General features: G+C 43.8%; 1 protein-coding gene across 1 annotated transcript; it reads right to left on the bottom strand.

Annotated features, from left to right (window-relative positions):
* Window positions 1-6,060: 6,060 nt before the first annotated feature.
* On the bottom strand, window positions 6,061-13,334 carry LOC103133153 (protein NLRC3-like). Its single transcript, XM_007544926.2, is given in 4 exon segments — window positions 6,061-6,766; window positions 8,759-8,968; window positions 10,315-12,100; window positions 13,064-13,334. Coding segments are annotated over 4 exon segments (2,433 nt in total). The 5' UTR covers window positions 13,320-13,334; the 3' UTR covers window positions 6,061-6,585.
* Between the last annotated feature and the right edge of the window lie 282 nt (window positions 13,335-13,616).

The raw sequence follows: 13,616 nt of genomic DNA, 5'->3' as shown, positions 1-13,616 counted from the left end.
ATAAAGACCTGCTGACTTCAGCTCTTAAACTCTGTCAGCTCCACCAGCAGCTCCATCACTACAAACTCAGCTTCTGCAGCAAATCAGTCAAGTTTCACACAAACTAACAATCAGGAGGAAAAACCAGCTGATGGAGATTAATGCAGAGAAATTCAACTATTTTAATTATTCAACAGCCATAAAAACATGAAGTCATGGAGAAGATTTAATGTCAAAGTGACTGTAGGAGCTGAACCAGAACCAGAACCTGGTACTGGGTCATGATGAGTTGGAGGATTTTAATTTTGAAGCATCAATCATTGATTAGATGATTTGATTAGATTATAGATTTCTTCCTGTCAGATTCGAGAAGCTGAGATTCACTTCTCTAGACTGGGTTGAATGACCTTTGACCTGCTTCACATGAGGGTCATGATGGTGGTGAATAGATGGTTGATTACATGAAAAATGAAAGTAAAACAAGAACTTAGAGAAATGACCAGGAGGACAAAGGAACCAGGCAGATGGAGAAAAATTGGTTAAAACAGGAAGAACCAGGAAGGAGAGAGAGAAGGAGAGGAGGATAAATACTGAGAGAGAGAAAGATGGAACAACAGACCCAGATGATTTACAGGGGAGAGAAAGAATCAGACAGAGAGAGAACAAGGAGACAAGGAAGAGTAAAGTAAGAGAGAAAATGAATCCAATTGAAACAATCAGTAACTAGACGCAATGAATAAATCAGAGGTCTCATTTTCGCAGGCCAATTGCGGCCCACAGGACGATGTCTCGTGGCCCCCACCGTGATATGAAAGTATAATATTATTGCAGCCCACAGGGTGAGCGGACCTCTGAAGGAAGTCCCACCCGCCGTTCCTCGTCATGGCTGACATTTGGTGCTAGGCTAAGCTACACTGACTTCATGCACACTATGCTTGTAACAATAGTAGTGACGTAAGCTCAAAAATCCTTCACAACTACTTGGAGGCTTTATCAGCTATTTTCACGGCAAATATCGACATCCTCTTCTCCTTCTCCCGCTTTTACTAAGTCTATTATGCAGAATTAAATGAGCAATAAACTTGTTTTTAAAAAAGAAATCATTACAATTCCAAAGGTTTTGATTACAATTTTATTTTACTTAATTGAGATTAATTTTTTTTCATTGAATAATTGGAAAAAATAAATAACTTCATACTCTGCGAACCAGACCCTAAACTTACTTAAAGTCTGGTTTGAGTTTTTTTCCCTTCCTTAATGACACTTTTATTACATACATTATATCTATCATGGTAATTCAGGGTGAATTATTTTTAATTCTAAATGAATATCCTTGTTGGACTTTTATTTAAGTGCTATTCTCCTTCAAGATACATTTACCTAACGCTAGAATAAATGCAATGTATATAATGCAGCAAAGGAAATTAGAAGACATATATCCATTATGGAGATGATCGGTTTTGGACGGGCGATGTTCCCCTATTGCATAAGCGATACTGAAGAATGACTCCTGTCATTAACTATACAGAGAAGCTTTCAGTTATCTAGCTTTGCTAGCAAAGTCGTTAGCTAGCAGCTAGCTAATAGCACAACAACAACAGCCTAATGTCTATATGATAAAAATACTGAATCGATAGATAACAGTTTTTCCTCACCTGGCTGTCTCCTCCCGCTCAGTAGTTCTTCAGAGTAAACCAGACGCAGAGGCCTGTCAGTGTCTGTTGTATTTCACTACCTCTCTGCTTAAACCGCTGAAGCAGAAACGATACTTCAACGTTTTCTGTTATCTGACAAGTAGCAAGTCTACTCCACTTTATTCACCAAAAACATTTTTTTTTAATTCACCAAAAACTGATCTGTAATCTGGGACGTTCGCTACGTTGAGCTCCAGTTAGCTGCCTTATCTCACTGCGCGAGAGGCAACTGCGTCATGCGTCACGGGCAAAAGGTCAAAGGTAACAAGGTGACCAGAGGGCTTATTATGTTGTACAAAAGCAAACCCCAACAAAAAACTAATAATTTTAGTACATGTTATGATGTGTCAGAAGAGGGCTTAGAAAATAATACCAAAAAATGACCAAAAGGGCACTTGGGGGCAAGGAGTAAAAGGGGCAGGTGCTAAAGCAGCCCCAGCATCTCCCCCTGCACGTGCCTGCACTGTCCACAATGGTGCTTTTGGAACATCACAAACCAAACTTATTATGAACGGATCCCGTTTGGTTACAGTTGAATTCAACGAAGCCTCCTGCTGCTCCTCCGCCCGATGTGTAGCAGGACGCTCTGCTGACTCGGAGTCGGTTTGGCTCTCTGAACCGACATGCAGACGGCGGCTGAGATCACCTCTATCAGACCCTCAGGATGAAGCTTGGACTTAGTTTCCAGATGTAGTCAAAGAGCATAAAGCTGCCAGGTTAAAAGCTTCAATACGCAGGGTGACGCTGATCAGTTGGGGGTAGTTGAGGGATAAAAAAGCCCGACATCATGCCGCATTGTCGCACATTACTCCGGTAGTCTTTTTTGTTTTGTTTTTTTTTAGATTTTTTTCAGCACTAGTTTATTTGACAGTAAGGGGGCAGAGAGAGGGGAGAGAGGCATGATGGCCCCAGCGAATGGAGGACAGGAGTCGGACTCCTGACTGCCGCGGGCTAAAGTCTCTATGAGCGCTGCGCTAACCACCGCGCCGCGCAAAGCGGTAGCCTATGCTGTAATTTACAGTTTCTCCTTGTTAAATTATTTACATTTTTATACAATTTGAGCTTTCTGATGAACTCACCTAGTCCACCTTCTTTCATGTCCTTGGAAAAATCTGTTTTGTCATGTAATTGCGACTAGTCGACTGGCCCAGAAAAAAGTCATTGCAGAGAAAAGAATCGACTAGTTGACTAATTGGTGCAACCCCTAAACAATAGTGCGGTGGATGATGGAACAATCCAGTACCAGTTGCTCTTCCCTGCAGTCGGCATTCCGGTACTTTCTGCCATTTACAAATGCCACGTCGCACTGTTGTGGACAAGAAGAAGCGGTAATGACGCAATACGTCATACGTTCTCCATACGTTGCTAGCTGGTTAAAGACTTCTATAAAACGTAGAACAAGAGTGACGCCAAGCGGAATAAACTAAATTTTGTCACATCCTCATCATGTCCTTGTCAAAGCCTGCAGTTTTATGGAGGACCATCCTTACACATGAGTTTCCATCAAGTAATGTGTATTTCTTTTCATTTCCCCTTACATATTAGTTTACGTCGAGTAATGTATGTATTTTCATTTTTATTTCCTCTAAACATGCGTTTTTGTCAAGAACAATCGATATTTTGCTTTATTGTGATTTATTGTGTTACCGACTGCAGTGAAGTGAACTTCCGAGCGCTTGAGGAGGGAGTTAGAGAATGGCTGGTTGAAATTAGCGTTAATAAATTTAGCTAAACACCGCTTGCTCTAAAGATATTGGAAAATCCAATATCCAACTCGAAACGAACTTCACTGCAGTCGGTAACACAATAAAACCACCGGAATAAAGTTTGTTTTGGTCTGTGGCCTGAATAGATGGCTCTGAGCGACCTAAACGCCCCACAACGTCTGACGCAGTGACGTTGGTTCCAAAGCTCTATTGGCCAATAGTAGACATAGAAGGCAGCTCTCCTCATTAACATAGCGATGTAGCACAGCAAGCAGAAATACGGCGAGCAGAAAAGGGAGAAGCAAAAAAAGACAAAGCAAAATATCTATTTTTCTTGACAAAAACACATGTTTAGGGAAAATAAAGAAAATATATACATTGCTACATACATTACCAGCCCGATCTGAACTCGAGTAGTGTTCTGTTGTTGGACTTCTGTGCTCATCACGGATTGTCCATCACAAACATCATGTTCAAGCATAAGGGTGTCCATATGTGCACTTGGCATCAGGACACCCAGGTCGCAGTTTGATTATCGATTTCCTCATCGTTTCATCGGATCTGCGGCCGTATGTCTTGGACACTCGGGTGAAGAGAGGTGCGGAGCTGTCCACTGACCACTACCTGGTGGTGAGTTGGCTCCGGTGGTGGGGGAGGAAACCGGTCAGACCTGGCAGGGAACATCTGGTGGAGTCCCCTGTGAGACGGAGCTTTAACTCCCATCTCCGGCAGAACTTCGAACACGTTCCGGGGAGGTGGGGGACATGGAGTCTGAGTGGACCATGTTCTGTACCTCCATTGCCGAGGTGGCTCATCAGAGCTGTGGCCGGAAGGTTGTCGGTGCCTGTCGTGGCGGCAACCCTCGAACCCGTTGGTGGACACCTTCGGTGAGAGATGCTGTCAAGCTGAAGAACGAGTCCTATCAGGCCTTTTTGGCCTGTGGGACTCCAGAAGCAGCTGATGGGTACTGGCGGGCGAAACGGCATGCGACTCGAAGCGACCAGAATCGCTTCGAGGCGATTCTGGTCCACCATCCGGCATTTCAGGAGGGGGAAGCAGTGCAGCACCAACACCGTTTATATTGGGGATGGTGTGCTGCTGACCGCGACTCGGGACGTTGTGGGCCGGTGGGCGGAATACTTCGAAGACATCCTCAATCTCACCAACATGCCTTCTGTTGAGGAAGCTGAGCCTGGGGACTCTGGGTTGGGCTCTCCAATCTCTGAGGTCGAGGTCGCCGAGGTGGTCAAAAAGCTCCTCGGGGGCAGGGCCCCGGGGGTGGATGAGAGCCGCCCGGAGTTCCTTAAGACTCTGGATGTTGCAGGGTTGTGTTGGCTTACGCGACTCTGCAATATCGCATGGACATCGGGGGCAGTCCCCCTGGATTGGCAGACTGGGGTGGTGGTCCCCTGTTTAAAAAGGGGGACCGGAGGGTGTGCTCCAATTACAGGGGGGTCACACTCTTAAGCCTCCCTGGTAAGGTCTATTCAGGGGTCCTGGAGAGGAGGGTCTGTTGGATAGTTGAACCTCGGATTCAGGAAGAGCAGTGTGGTTTTCATCCTGGTCGTTGAACACTGGACCAGCTCTACACCCTCAGCAGGGTCCTGGAGGATGTGTGGGAGTTCGCCCAACCGGGCTACATGTGTTTTATGGACTTGGAGAAGGCGTTCGACCGTGTCCCTCGGGGGGCATTGTGGAGTATGGGGTAGCGGGCCTTTTGATACGGGCTGTCAGGTCCCTGTATGACCGGTGTCAGAGTCTGGTCCGCATTGCTGGCAGTAAGTCGGGCTCGTTTCCAATGAGAGTTGGACTCTGCCAAGGTTGCCCTTTGTCACAGATTCTGTTCATTACTTTCATGGACAGAATTTCTAGGCGCAGCCGAGGTGTTGAGGGGATCCGTTTTGGTGGCCTTAGGATCGCATCTCTGCTTTTTGCAGATGATGTGGTCCTTTTGGCTTCATCGGAACGTGATCTGCGGCTCTCCCTGGAGTGGTTCGCGGCCGGGATGAGGCTCAGTGCCTCCAAATCCGAGTCCATGGTCTTGAGAAGGAAAAGGATAGAGTGCCTTCTCCGGGTCAGGGGGGTTGTCCTGCCTCAAGTGGAGGAGTTTAAGTATCTGGGGATTTTGTTCACGAATGAGGGGAGAAGGGAGCGGGAGATCGACAGGCGGATTGGCGCAGCGTCTGCTGTGAAGCGGGCGCTGTACCGGTCCGTCATGGTGAAGAGAGAGCCGAGTAAAAAAGCGAAGCTCTCGATTTACCGGTCAATCTACGTTCCCACCCTCATCTATGGTCATGAGCTTTGGGTCATGACCGAAAGAACGAGATCGCGGATACAAGCGGCCGAAATGGGTTTCCTCCGCAGGGTGGCTGGGCTCTCCCTTAGAGATAGGGTGAGAAGCTCGGTCATCCGAGGAACTGGAAGAAGTGGCTGGGGAGAGGGAAGTCTGGGCCTCCTGTCTTAAGCTGCTACCCCCACGACCCAGCCCCAGATAAGCAGCAGAAAATGGAAGGATGGTTGGATGGATATACATTACTTGACGGAAACTCATGTGAAAGGAAAAAGAAAAACTAAATATACGTTTATGCTTTTATTTCTTATTATGGCGGTTTTAGTCCTCTTTACAGTTCATGTATTGGAGAAATAATTATATGTTTATTATATTTAAGGATATTTTTTTAAAATCTTTTTTGTGGAATCCTTTATGCGGCCTAGCCTCACACAGACTTTGCCTCCAGCGGCCACCAGGTGAATTGAGTTTGAGACCCCTGGAATAAATAATCTAGAATAACTGAGAATGAACTGAACTAAAGTGAAACGGAAACAAGGCTGATCTAATCAAAATGAAAATAATTGAGGCAAACACACATTAAAAATAATAAAACTATTATTATAGTAAGCCAAACCAGACAAGAATCCTGACAATGCCGTCTGGTTCTGACCACAAATTATCAGTGAACCCCTATTTTAAAGAGATTAAAAACATTAAATGACTAATCTGTATTTCATTTCCTTCCATGTTCCACTTCAGCAGCAATTTGTCCTATTTAAAAAAAGCTTTAATTTGACCAAAGCAGAGAGGAATAAAAGTCTTTACCATGAAGATCCTCAGAGTGGATCAGTAGAATATCAGCCAGACGTCTGCAGTTTAGTGGCAATAAAACTTTCACATCACAAACATCAGCAATAAACTAAAACATGGTAACTTACTGTAATCGTTGTAGTTTACATTCTGGATTCTGGAGGAAACCACAGAGCTCCTTCACTCCAGAATCTTTCAGGTCGTAGTTGTTGCTCAGGTACAGTTCATTCAGATGTGAGGGGTTAATTTTCAGAGCTGAGGCCAGAGAAGAACAGCTGATCTCTGACAAACTGCAGCTCCTCAACCTGAATAAAGAGTAATAGATGTGAGCTGAAGCCAACAGGACGCAGGTTAACCAGTCCAACATGTCCTTCATCTCTACCCCTGAATATGTCTTCAACATGTCAGGAAGTAGTGAGAGGTCTGTGACCTCTGACCTAGGTGGAGTGTCTGGACAGAAACCATCAGGGTTTTCTTGATCTATTCAGCAGAGAGAGAAAGATCAGGACTGAAGCAGCAGCAGCTCTCGTTAACTGACTCACAGCATTGACTAATTTATTACTGACATCAACTTCCTGTTCTCTCCTTTCCTGTCTTCATAGGAGGTTCACTTGACCAGGTGTTGAGCTGTAGCTCCTTCCTGGTTAAGGCCATCAGCTGAGCTATTGCTGCTAGTAACTTCCTGTTCTTTCTGCAGATGATCCACTGGACCAGCCCCAGCTCCAGACGAGTTTAACAGGGGGGAGGGGGGCAAAATGAATCTATGTAGCTGAACATAAACATCAGTACCCTACAGGCTACTTGTTAACAAGCTTAACGTGCTGTATTGTTATTAGCTAGTCATCTTTTAGCCAACATTATCTGCATCCAGCAGCTTTACTCAACTCAGTTGGTCAGTTTTGGGGGAAAAAACTGTGCAAAGTTCTTTGCGTTTTGCTGCCATGATTCTAACAAACCTGAGTAGCTCTACACAGCAGCAGCAGGTCTCCTTCACTGCAGCAAAGGTGTAAACCCAGCGCGAATGTCTTAGCGTTCATGTTGCGTTTAAAGGCGGCTCGGAAAAACAGGTTACAACGTGTTAACAACAGATTAAACAGTTTTAACTGCTGACAAAAGTGACAGAGGACACAGGTATGGGAAGTGCGGAAGCTCCTACTGCATCAAATCGATATAGGAACAACAGAGAGTTGGTCACTCTAAGGTAAAAACAACAAACAGCTTCCAGTCCAGGGGGGGGCACAGCTGTCTCTGTGGGCAGGCAATGACCTTAATGCCCCCCAATACCCCAGGACCTGCACTGGACTCTGGCTTTCTGTGTTTAACCTGGTTTCTTCTCAGCTGCTGTTGCACTGAGAAGGTCTGCAGCTGCATCAACCTCCCAGATCTGCATCAAAGCTTTTCCATCTACTTCTTTCTGAATCCGTCCCTCAGTCAGTTTCCTCTCTGGACGTTCCTCTGACTTCCTGCTGCTTCTATTCGCTGAATGCTGAGCCGTCATCATTGCTGCTGTTTCCAGACTCTGAACGTCTGATAACAGAAAAACTACAAAGTCTGGACTCTGGTCTGTCCCAAAACCAGACTGCAGTCTGTCCAATGAGGAACCCAGAAAAACACCATTCAAGCCTCAACATTTAGAGATGAAAGTGTGAAATATTCCTCTGACCTGAGTCCTAAACCAACAGCAGCCATTGTAATCTAAACATTTAATGACAATTCATCAAAAACTGATCAGATTATTGGGATCCAACCATGTAGACAGACTGATGACTGTGTGAAACTTAACATGTTTGGCTGATGGGCCTGAGAACAATGGAACTAAAAATCCTCCGTGTCTCAGAAATGATTATTCACAGAAAGTTGAATGGAAAGAAAAACTGTGGTGGGAAGATGTGCAACAGGGACAACTAATAGGATTGTCCAGCAGAACCCATTCCAGAACCTGGAGGACCTTCAGGTCAGAACATCTGGATCCACTATAGACGGATCCAGAACCTGAGCTACAGGAGACAGACTGGGTCTGACCAGAACCAGGCTGGTGCTCCGTTTATCTTCAGATGAAAGTAAAGTTTTTATTTAATTTGAAAATCAAAGTCCAAGGTGTTGAAGTGAGAAAAACTGAGAAACAAAGCTCAATAATCTGAAAGTATGAAATAAATTCATTTACAAGGTAAAAAAGTTTTAGAAATGATATTCTGATATCTTGATAAGTTGTTTTTGAATAACAGAATATTTTTTTATTTTAGCTAAAAAGTGTTAATTAGGTGAATGACTTTATTGTAAAAAAAGAGAAAACAAACCTCAAAATCTTCACTTTGCAGGCTGGATTCTCCAGAATCTCACAAATGTTCTTCAGTTCCAAGCCTCCAAAGGTGTAACTTTTGGAGATGTAACCTTTGCTTTTATTTATGTTTATCTCACTTATTTCCACTTCAGTCAGATGAGGGTTGGACTTCAGAGCTGAAGCCACAACTTCACATTCACCCTCTGAGAGTTTACAGCCACCAAGTCTGTGATTAGAGAAGAAATAAAGTCAGTTCTAATTAAATCAAATAAACAGATTCAAATAAAACAGTGATGTCATCATTTAATGAATTTACTGAGTTTGACGAGACACAGAATCTCTGCAGTTCAGGATTAAACTCAAGGTTAAACTCAGGTTCTGGTTCTGATCATGTCTAACAGTCAACCTGCTTGACAGACATGATAAAAATCTTCAGATTGTTCTGGTCGTCTTTGATGGAACTGATGAAACTTTTTACCATTTATTTACCGATTAAATCTGCTGTGTTTTTGTATTTCTGTGTTTTCCATTAAAGAAGTTTCCAGATAATCTTTAGATGTTTCTGCAGCTGTGATATTATAAGAGACCTGAAGACATTTTGGGTAAAATGCTTATCTGCTAATTGTCTTAAAGGACTGTCAAGTGAGCCATGTAATTTGTTCCCTTGTTCAACCTGCAGCCATGACTAACTGACAAAGAAGAATTAGAAGTTTCTCCTGAAATCCTCATCGGCTCTTTCCTGCCATGAAATCATCCCCTCCAAGAGGTGAGGAACGGTTCACGAGGTGGGGGTAAGGATTGTGTTAAATTAAAATGAGGTCGATAACTTTCATTTATCTTGTGATTAACTGATTTATTGTTTATCACGACAGGTCGCTCAAAGTACCCAGATGTGTTCTTGCTCCGCCCATTTTATCGAGGACGCATCGATGCATCCTTCTGCGGATTTGAGCCAGCAAGATATCCCACAATGCAATGCACCACCAGCAGCGGTAAATAGAGCAGGTGAGTACAGAACTGTATTGCACTTTTACCATTATTAATTGCCGTGAAAACTAATTTTAATTTGTTTTTAGGCGAGACCTTGTAGTAAATCGTTTTATTCAGGCAGCTCTTCAGGTGAACAGACGACAGATCCAGGTTTACTTCCAGCTTCCTTAAAGCTCCCGGAGATTCTCTTCATCCCTCTGTCCCATCATTGTCCTCTTCACTGTCTTCACATCTTAAAAATCAATTATGGTAATATTTGCTCTCGATTAGATAGTCTTAGCATCAATTTTCTGGAGTTATTGGTTTATTATCTGCTTGTTTTTTTATTAAGAAATTCCTATAAAACAGTATTCGCCTCTTTATATGATGGTATTTTACAAAAGTATACTTGATTATGATAATAAAGGAAACAAATGTATTATTCAGTGTTTAGTAGTTATTGTAAAATAATCATTCAGTTGTGCGACAGGAACTCTGGCCTAGTGAACTCGGCAAGAAAAGACTTTCAACTCTTCTTGCAGATTTGTACTTGCCAAAAACACAAGAACGTACTTGAGTATTGAGAAATGGTCCTGGACTCACCGAGCCTTTCTGCAGTTCCTCACAGCTGGAATCAGTCTCAGTCGTCCACTCTCTGATGTATTGTACTTTTCCAGGTCCAACTCATCCAGAACTTCCTCTGACATCTGCAGCATGAAGGTCAGAGATGAACACTGGATCACTGTGAGCTTCTCTGATCTGTTCTCTGATTTCAGGAACTGTTGGATCCCCTGAAAAGCTGAGAGATCGTTCATCTCCACCAGACAGTGCAAAATGTTTATGTGTTTATCAGGGGATGAAAGGTTTCTTTCTTTCTTCAGATTATCGATGATTCTCTGGATGGTTTCTGGACTGTTCTCTGTCTGACCCAGCAGGGCTCCTAGCAGTCTCTGATTGGACTCCAGAATGAGGCCATGAAGGAAGCGGACAAATAGGTCCAGGTGGCCATTTTTACTGCTGAGGGATTTCACCATAACTTTCTTCATCAACCCATCTAGAGATGTTTCATTGTATGTTTTTCCCAGGAACCTCTTCATTACCTCCGTGTTACTGGTGGTGAAACAGTGTAGCATGTAGACTGCAGCCAGAAACTCCTGGATGGTCAGATGAACAAAGCAGTAGACTGGTTTCTGGAAGATCAGACTCTCTCTTTTGAATATCTCTGTACAAACTCCTGAGTACACCGAGGCCTCTGTGACATCCAGACCACACTGCTCCAGGTCTTCTTGGTAGAACATGATGTTTCCTTTCTTCAGATGTTCAAAAGCCAGTTTCCCCAGCTTCAGAAGAACTTCCCTGTCAGCCTCCATCAGCTCCTGTGAACTTGTCTCATGTCCTCCATGGTACTTGTTCTTCTTCCTTTTTGTCTGGACCAGCAGGAAGTGTGAGTACATGTCAGTCATGGTCTTGGGCAGCTCTCCTCTCTGCTCTGAGGTCAACATGTTCTCCAGAACCGTAGCAGTGATCCAGCAGAAGACTGGGATTCCACACATGATGTGGAGAGTTTTTGATTTCTTGATGTGGGAGATGATTCTGCTGGACAGCTCTTCATCACTGAACCTCCTCCTGAAGTACTCCTCCTTCTGGGAGTCGGTGAAGCCTCGTACTTCTGTTACCCTGGTAACACATGAAGGAGGGATCTGATTGGCCGCTGCAGGTCTGGTAGTCATCCAGATGAGAGCCGAGGGAAGCAGCTTCCCTTTGATGAGGTTTGTCAGCAGAACGTTGACTGATGACATCTGTGTGACATCAGAAACCAGCTGACTGCTGTTGAAGTCCAGTGAAAGTCTGTTTTCATCCAGGCCATCAAAGATGAAGAGAAGTTTGCATTTAGCCAGCTGCTCTGCTTGGAGCTTCTGGAGTGTTGGATGGAAAACATGGAGCAGCGAGAGAAGACTGTGCTGCTGATCTCTGATCAGGTTCAGCTCCCTGAACAAAAGCAGAACCACCACACTGACATCTTGGTTCTCCAAGCCCTGGGCCCAGTCCAGAGTGAACTTCTGCACTGAGAAGGTTTTTCCAACACCAGCGACGCCGTTGGTCAGAACCACTCTGATGGCTCCATGTTGGTCAGGGAAGGATTTAAAGATGTCATGGCACCTGATTGGAGAGTCATGGAGGTTCTGGATCTGGGAAGCTCTCTCCAGCTGCTTCACCTCATGCTGGGTGTTAACCTCTTCACTCTGTCCCTCTGTGATGTAGAGATCAGTGTAGATCCTGTTGAGGAGGGTTCTACTTCCTGTTTCATCACTTCCTTCAGTCACACATTCACATCTCCTCCTTAGACTGATCTTATGTTCCTCTAGAACCTCCTGCAGAACAACATCTGCTGAAACATAGAAGAAAAGACAACCAAAGTAAAAAACATGATTTATTGTAATTGGATTGGAACAAAACCACCTGGAACATTAGGAGGCGTTATCATTATAAGGTCTCTGATTTCACAGGATGTCATGCTAAACAATTAAATCCATACACAGAACCAGAACATTGTTCTATCATCAGACAGCAGATTCCTGTTTTGTGGCCTTTGTCTGTTCACTGTCAGGATCTGATGCACAAAGTAGATCAGATAAATGCTGACAGAAACACAGTCATTAAATGTAGCAGCTTTAAGCAACATCAACTCTTCTGCATCATGTCCTCATTTTGATGTTTCTATCTGACCTTCATCCATGAACAGCAGCTAAACAGGCAGAGAGACGGAAAAATGTTTTCTCCCAGCATTTCCAGCCTTAATGAAGGGAATCTAGAGGAAATGGTTTAATCTGCCAGAGAAACAGATCATTATAACAGGTAGTATTCACATTTAAAACGGCATTTTGAGTCAAAGACTGAATTGGATGTTTGTAAAGAATAACATGCGACTGATTTAGCCCTTTAGAAGTAAAACACATTGTTAGAATTATTACATGATGTATGTATAATTATATAAACTGTAATTTAATGTCAGAATAAATCAGGGTTTCTTTCTCTCTTTCTGTAAAAGCAGCAGGTTGTTTTTTTTCTCCATTTTTTTGTTTTCATTAATCAAAATAACCTCCAGTCTAAAGGTGATGTTCAGTTTTAAAGCATTTAGCACAAACAACTGAAACAGATCCATTTTAAATCAAACCCAGCAGGTTGTTCGGTTGAACACATTCGATCCATTTACAGCTGGAAACAGATTTAGCTGAAATAATTGATCACAGAAATACGTTTAACACCTTGAATTTCCAAATCCCATCTAAAGACGTTGAATTGGTTCAGCAGACAACAGAAGGAAGCTCTGATTGGAGGTGTTCAGTCTCACCTGGAGCACAGCTGCTCTGATTGGCTGTCAGCAGTCCAGCTCCTGTTCTGGGTCGTTTCCCACACTGGGGGCAGGAGGAGGGTCCAGATGGAGCAGACTGGTCCCAGTAGGACCTGATGCACTATCTGCAGAACCAGTGTCCACAGCTGGTAGAGACCGGATCCACCAGAACCTTCTGACACAAAGCACAGCAGGACGGCTGCTCCTCCTCACCAATGTTGCTCCTCTTCCTCCCTCTGTGAAGACATTTCTTCATCAATGAAACTGTTCACTAAATATGGGTGAAATGATGAAGATGTTCATGAAGGTCCAACACAATCAGTAAAATCATATTAATTGGAGATATGATCAGTATTTATGGTTTTGGGAATGAGACTCAGCGCTGTCAATCATCCTCATGTAAAGACCACTGTTGAGCCACCTGCATCATTGGCCATGCTAACTAGCATTAGCATTCATGACAGGTTCTATCGTCAGGAAGCATCTGCAGCATAGCAGAGGATAAGTTAAGGAGTGGAAGAGGGGGGTGAGCAGCGCCACATGAATGGTGACT

This window comes from Poecilia formosa, unplaced genomic scaffold (assembly GCF_000485575.1).
Source record: "Poecilia formosa unplaced genomic scaffold, Poecilia_formosa-5.1.2 Scaffold2312, whole genome shotgun sequence".
In the NCBI taxonomy this organism is placed as follows: Eukaryota; Metazoa; Chordata; class Actinopteri; order Cyprinodontiformes; family Poeciliidae; genus Poecilia; species Poecilia formosa.
The sequence above is the reverse complement of the archived record's forward strand: the minus strand, read 5'-3'. Positions and strand labels throughout refer to the sequence as shown.